Source organism: Buceros rhinoceros, unplaced genomic scaffold (assembly GCF_000710305.1).
Source record: "Buceros rhinoceros silvestris isolate BGI_N320 unplaced genomic scaffold, ASM71030v1 scaffold2648, whole genome shotgun sequence".
Classification (NCBI taxonomy): Eukaryota; Metazoa; Chordata; class Aves; order Bucerotiformes; family Bucerotidae; genus Buceros; species Buceros rhinoceros.
The window spans coordinates 86498-93245 of record NW_010427305.1 but is presented as its reverse complement, the minus strand read 5'-3'; the positions used below and the strand labels follow the sequence as shown (position 1 = coordinate 93245).

At 45.6% G+C, this 6748-nt stretch overlaps 1 protein-coding gene across 1 annotated transcript in view; it reads left to right on the top strand.

Moving 5' to 3' along the window:
• ARHGAP28 (Rho GTPase activating protein 28) overlaps positions 1-6748 on the top strand; it is a 66660-nt gene that overhangs the window by 50307 nt on the left and 9605 nt on the right. Inside the window, exons 6-8 of the mRNA XM_010141829.1 lie at positions 2833-2998; positions 3114-3205; positions 5004-5081. Of these exons, the coding sequence (XP_010140131.1) occupies positions 2833-2998; positions 3114-3205; positions 5004-5081 (336 nt within the window). The remainder of the gene's footprint in view (positions 1-2832; positions 2999-3113; positions 3206-5003; positions 5082-6748) is intronic.

Sequence of the window (6748 nt, the reverse complement as noted above, 5' to 3'; positions counted from 1 at the left end):
TTCCTGCTCTGTTTTCCAACTCTATTCCCCCAAGGATTATCTGCCTTTGCTAACATGTGGAATTAAAATTGCTTCACAGATGAAGGGAGGAAAACAAGCCTTGGTCCTGCAGCGGGACTGGGTGTCTGCCGTCAGCATTCAGTGCAGTAACTCTAGAGGAGATACTACATGAATGGTTAAAGGAAAGTTTATCATATCGTATCGTATCATATCATATCACACCGCCTGACCAGACACACACTGAGCATTACCTGGAATTATTTCTTGAAGTCAAAGAAGTCAGTTTTCTATTTCCACCAACACTGACACCTTCCATTACTGGAACCTGGAGCATAGGTTTGTGCTTCAGACACCACCTTGTCAGTGAAACGTTAATTATTTGGAGGCATTTCCTGAATGTTATGATGTCCTGAGGTCCTAAATTAACCCAAAATGTTTATTATCCACTCAGACATCGAGTTCTCTGAGAATTATCCATTTGTCCACCTCAGGCACCACCAAAGTAGAACCTGAGATGCGAAGTAAACTTCCATGTTGAAATGAGGGATAAGACACCAAGTAGATTACAAGTGGTGTGAAATCCCTCAGCTTTAATGTGCCTGTTTTTTATTGTGGTGGGAATAACTCGATGTCCTGTGGACAGTATGAGTATGGCATGCATCAGGATTTGGGCAAACCAATGGTTCATCCTTGCTCATTTTAATAGCAAGCCCTGGACTCCAGCCTGCACCACAACACACACACAATTTTTTCTCTGCAACAGCTTGGACAATTTCCAGTTGATAGAGCAAGGAAACAGAAGGGCAAGAGGCAAGAGCAAGGGCACAGAAGATGCCACATTGAATGTCACAGACCTGTGGATGCCTAAGTGACTGATCTTAGAGAATGCCAGTACCGTGCTGGAGATGAACTATTCTGCACACAGGACACCATTTTTTGTGCTCGGATGAGTACATGGGGAATCACAGAATCACAGACTGGTTTGGTTTGGAAGGGACCTTCAGAGCTCCCCCAGTCCCACCCCCTGCAGGGAGCAGGGACATCTGCACCCAGAGCAGGGGGCTCAGAGCCCCAAGGGCCAACCTGACCTGCCATGGGGCCAGCCATGGGGCTGCTCCCACCTCTCGGGGCAGCCTGTGCCAGGCTCTCCCCACAAATACACCAGGTTCTCACAGACAGAGAGTTTCTGAATAAAGTCAACAGTTGCAGCTGTCGATAGTGCCATTTCACTTACTTCATGTGCTGCCACTCATGGTAATTGTTTATTCCCATAATGCCTCAGACTGTAATGGGCCCCAGCAAAAAAGAAAATCACCTCTTCCTCTGTTAGAGCAACCAGCCACCGACACTCTGAAGGACTGTCCCTCCTTCCCCAAGGTGGGCTCGCAGGGCCAGGTGGAAGCCTACACAAGATCATACCTTCTCCAGGGCAGGTCTGACCTGTTAATATAACCAGCTCCAGAAATGAGCTGCACCGAGAGAGATTATATATCATAAAAGGTCGGTTTTTCATGGCAGAAAAATTTTCCCCTCAGAAAATAAATGTGTACCATGGGATTTTTATTCTTACTTTCAAGATGATTTATTGCTCTTTGGTTGCTTTTGGCTTTTTTTGCATCGCTGGCACTAAAATGCATAGAAATTCTTTAGTATTTTAGGTGTCTTCAGAAGAGTATCCTCCGTGTGGCTTTTGTTACCTTCAGTCTCAGCGCAGCAGTAACGCTGGAATTGCTGCATTCTGGGGAGGGAAGATTCTGGCCTAAAATGCCCCAGACGGGGGATGTAGATTAGTTACTCCATCCCCTGCACTCTTTCTCCCCCAATTATGATTAACCCCTACTGAAAGACCACGTGCGCTGGGATTTAGGAAGTTCTACCCCACCCAGGCTAGATGTCCTCTGTCTTCTCTCAGGTTTGAAATCTGGCGGAAGTTTAATTCTTTTTTTAGTTTGCTGTTTTTCTTAATCTGTTTGACTGGCTTCATCAAAAGGTGGGTTAAACCTCCTGACTCCAATCCCGTTAAAAAAGGGAGGACTGGGCTGAAATCCCCAGAAGTAAAACCTTATGAAAGGCTGGGTTTCCACTCAGGCCCCTACAGGGAGGAGATGGTTTGCAATGCTATCTGTTTACACCTCGGACTAACAATTGCTGGTTTCAATTACAATTAAATTAAAAAAACATACAACAGCGAAGATCCACAGCTTTCGAAAAGCATGTTTTTGACTATAACTTTGTTATTATGTCTAACAATCATGTCAAGAGCTGGTGGATGTTTGTTCTTTTTGACATTCGTACAAATGCTTCTGTCATGACACAACATTCCTGGCTCCGGTCCATGACACTGCAGTTACTAAAACATGTAGATGTTTTCGCATGCCCCCAAATTACTAAGTCCCATTAAGTTCAAGCCTACTTGAATAAACTATTCCTTAGCTGCCGCAAGTCCTGTTTCTAAGCCTAAGTGCTTCCTGAGCAATAAAAAGTACCAGTGAATTGTCAGGTTGGCATCAGGACTAAGTGATATTGCTCCTGGGCTTTTCCTCAGATCTTTAGTTTCAACTCTTCTAGAAGACCTCATAAATTAATAGTAATATACAAATTCAATTCATTGCACACACACACACACACACATAGAGGTGATTGATCATAGAATCATTTAGCTTGGAAATGACCTTTAAGATCCTCGAGCCCACCCGTTAACCTAGCACTGCTCTTTGGTGTTACTCATCTACCCTAACACGAGTTCCAATCAGACATGGGCCTTTTCCAAAAAAAAGAAACCACTTCCCGTAATTTTTGTGCAAATAAAGATGCGACCCATCTCTCCTGTAGAAATTCATCATTCGGAAAAGCCGGTTTGGACTGACAGAGGTTGGAGACCTCTCTCCTGAAGACATGAAGAAGATCCGCTACCTCTCCCTGATTGAGCTGACGGCCTTCTACGATGCACTGGGGGTGGAGCTGAAGAGGAACCGCGCAGAGAGAGTGCGGGGACGAGGTACTGTGCTGTGACATCCCCATGGCGGCCAGCCATGGTGATGCTCAGTGTCAGGAAAGAAACTTGTACGAGACTGTGTTTCCTCTTTTTCACATTTGTTGTTACTGTTTTTAAGAAAACGGTCTGTTTGGAGTCCCTCTGACCATACTGCTGGAGAATGATCAAAAGAAGGTCCCTGGAATAAAAGTCCCCCTCATCTTCCAAAAAGTGAGTATAACTCGGCCTGCTTGGCCAATAGATTTGCTTTTCCATCATTTGCATTGACATTCAGAAGAGTCACAGAATCACAGCATCGTTTAGGTTGGAAGAGACCTTTAAGCTCATCGAGTCCCCCCGTTCCCCCAGCACTGCCAGGTCCCCACTGCCCCCTGTCCCTCAGCACCACCTCGACACAAGGGCTGGGAAACCCCTCCAGGGATGGGGACTCCACCACTGCCCTGGGCAGCCTGGGACATGCCTGTACAACCCCAACGGGGAAGAAATGGTTCCTCAGGGCCAACCTCAACCTCCCCTGGTGCAACTTGAGGCCATGTCCTCTCATCCTGTCACTTCTTATATTGAGAAGAGACCAACACTCACCTCGCTCCACCCTCTTGTCAGGGAGTTGTCAGAGCCAGAAAGTCTCCCCTGAGCCTCCTTTGCTCCAGGCTCAACCCCACCAGGTCCCTCAGCTGCTCCTCAGGGCACTTGTGCTCCAGACCCTGCACCAGCTCCGCTGCCCTTCTCTGGACACGCTCCAGCCCCTAGTCATCAGATAAAAGAAGGTGCAGACTTTACAGACTTGAAAGGGTCTACAGTTTGTCTGTCTGTGTGTTGTGGTTTGAGAACCTTGTGACAAGGAGACAAAACTTGCTCCTTTTGTGCTTTTTATCTACGGTGGGGACCCCTTTTGATTTTTATGATTATATGATACCGTACAGGAAACGTTGGGCAACAGACTTCTGGCTTTCTGTTTCCCTTTGTCATTAGAGAGACATGCAAAAATGTCTGTGGGAGTGTGAGTGTGAGCGTGAGTGTGCGCAGAAGTAGCAGAGATGAATTTAATTCCACATTAATTCAAACTGCAGCTACTACTTAACTATCACGTGTTTCCGGAATGGAGGTGGCACCTTCTCCTTGAGCTTTGTATGACCAGAGGATGCCGTTCATCTGAGTCAGTTCAGCAGCGTCGAGTGGCTGTCTTGGAGACAGGCGGACAGGCACAAGCGCACATGCGATTACACAGCTTTGTGTGGACTCAAAGCTACTACACATTTCCCTGTGCACACCCACAAAAGGGGACAGACTGACACGACGCGAATACTTAGGTGACTTTGCAATCAGCTCCACAGCTGCCCTGTCAAGATATGATGGGAAATCAGAAGGATCCAATACCTCGGGCAGGAAACAGAGCTGGGGATGAAAATCCAGAGCTGTGTGAATAAATGCTAGGAAATTATCGTGGGTTTTTCCCTCATTCTAAACGATGTTAAATCAAAACATACTTATTTTTTTAATAAAGAATTGGAGTGGAAAACCTATTCCTCTATTCACAGAAATTTCAAAATAAAATATCCTGGGATCAATTTCTACTCCGAGTTCTCAGCTCCCAGAAATGTATGTTATCTATAGACCTTTCCATTGTGCTCCCGGGGAAAAACTTACACATTTCCATTTCTCAGAGGTTAATTTTCCCTCAAAACACCATTGTGTTTTACCCGCTGTACCTGCCCTTTCATTACCACGTTTCTGTGTTAATTGTTCCACGGCCGTGCCAAGTCTCAAATCAAGGACACGGGGGCCTGATGCGTTATCGGTTTCCCGTGCTCAGCATGTGCCGCGTTTCAGGGTCAGGGATATGGAGAACAAATCAGGAAGGTTTATTTACACGAGCTGGCTTGTCTTCATCAGCAAATCTCAGAGAAAGGGTTTCCAATCAGATTCAAGGATACCTAGACTGAAAAAGTTAATAGCACGTTTAAGGGCTTCTGAGTATTTTTCCTGTGTTTTGCTGGTTTTTTCGCAGTTGCTGCTCAAGCTTGAGGAAACAGGTTTAGAGACCGAAGGAATTCTCCGGGTGCCTGGATCTGCCTCCAGAGTCAAGGTACGCCCTCGTGCCTGTTTTCCGTCTCCTGGACCACAGACCCTATGTAAAATAACACCCACAAATCCACACTGCACATAAATACTGGTGTGCGTAGCTCAGCACTTCTGCCCCTACCAGTGAAAGGTCAGGCTGGATCCTGGGAATGAATAAATCACAGGACATGTGGGCTAATGCTTTGCGTTTGTTCAAGCTCTATATAAAGCGCGGGCTGGACGTTGAATGCAGCTTTTCTCCACTAAACACTGGGGGATCCTTTCAGCTTATCTGTCATCCAAAAATGCTGTGATCTTATCTCTGGTTTAATTTATTTCAGAACTCCAGGGATGCTAAACTGAGCGAACCTCAGATAAAGATCTCATTCTCTGTGATTTTAAACTTGCTGTTGCTCTATTTCTCATCTGTCTTGGGTGATCTCACATTTCCATGTTCCAAATGAGAGACACTTGGCCTCTGCTCACTGTTTGGCAGCCTCAAGTGCTGCATTTCACAGGCTATGAACATGGGATGGCTGCTACCCAGTGGCCTGACATCGTGGTCCTGCTGTTGTTCCTCCAGACTATCCTGATTCCAGGAGCTGGAAGTCTTTGGCAGAGACAGATCAGGAAAACTCATTTTTTCTGCCCTTAGTGACGTCTACCTCTGCCCCAGATTTTTCTTTGTTCTAGGCAGATTTTTGGGGTCTGGGCTTGCTTTCCTGAGCAAGAGGTCTCCACTCTGTGGCAGCCCAATAAATTTTGGGGATTGCTAAACATCAAGGGACTAGGGATCATCAAAAACGACAAGAAAAAGCGGCACTAGGTGAAACACGCTGAAGGTGGGCAGGAGCATCCCAACTCCCTTTGACTGAGCGCCTTGCAAAGTGCCTCATCTCGCGGAAGGGAGCTCCTCGTTGGGCCTGTAGACTTCATCTGCCTCATTTTTTTTTCATACAAATACTTGAAGTATTATTTCACATGATCTCAATTTTTCCCAGCCTCACCGGGGAGGAGGTGAGGCAGTGCTGTGCTCTGATGAATTAAATTAATATTCTTTACATACCCTGTACCGTGTCTTGTCCACTCCTTATTCACAACGCATATCCAGGGAGCTGCTACGAGACAGGACATTGTCTGCAGCTCTGGTGGTAAATTAAACTGCCCGTATGAAAGGTTTAAATTATTTGAGTTTTGGCTTCATTTGAGTCCTTCCAACAGGCCAACCAGCAAGACATGTTTTTTTTCCAAAGCAGCTCCAGATTTCACCCTTCAAAGCCCTCATACATTATTATGACATTAGGATTTGAGGGCATTCCAGTTTTATTTCAGTCCTGTCTGGAGAAAGAAGAGGCGTATGGAAGTGATTAAAGGTTACTCTGCTGTACAACAAAGGACAGGGGAAATAAATACAAGTTTTTCTCTGTAATCTGGTTTGTAACACAAGCTCCAGTGAACCAAAATTGGATGAGAGTCTACTGTGGGATCAGTCACATCTGAAAAACAAATGGCAAAAAAGTTTTTTAAAAGTACTTGGGTGCAAAAATATGTATGTGTGTGTGTGTGTGTGTGTATGGGGACGAGGGGAGTGTTTAAAATAGACGTGCAGGCTTGTCTGTGTGGAGATATATATATTAAATGTTTACGTTTCAAAAGTCTTGCTTTCTCTTTCCATGGCTTGTTCCCAGCACT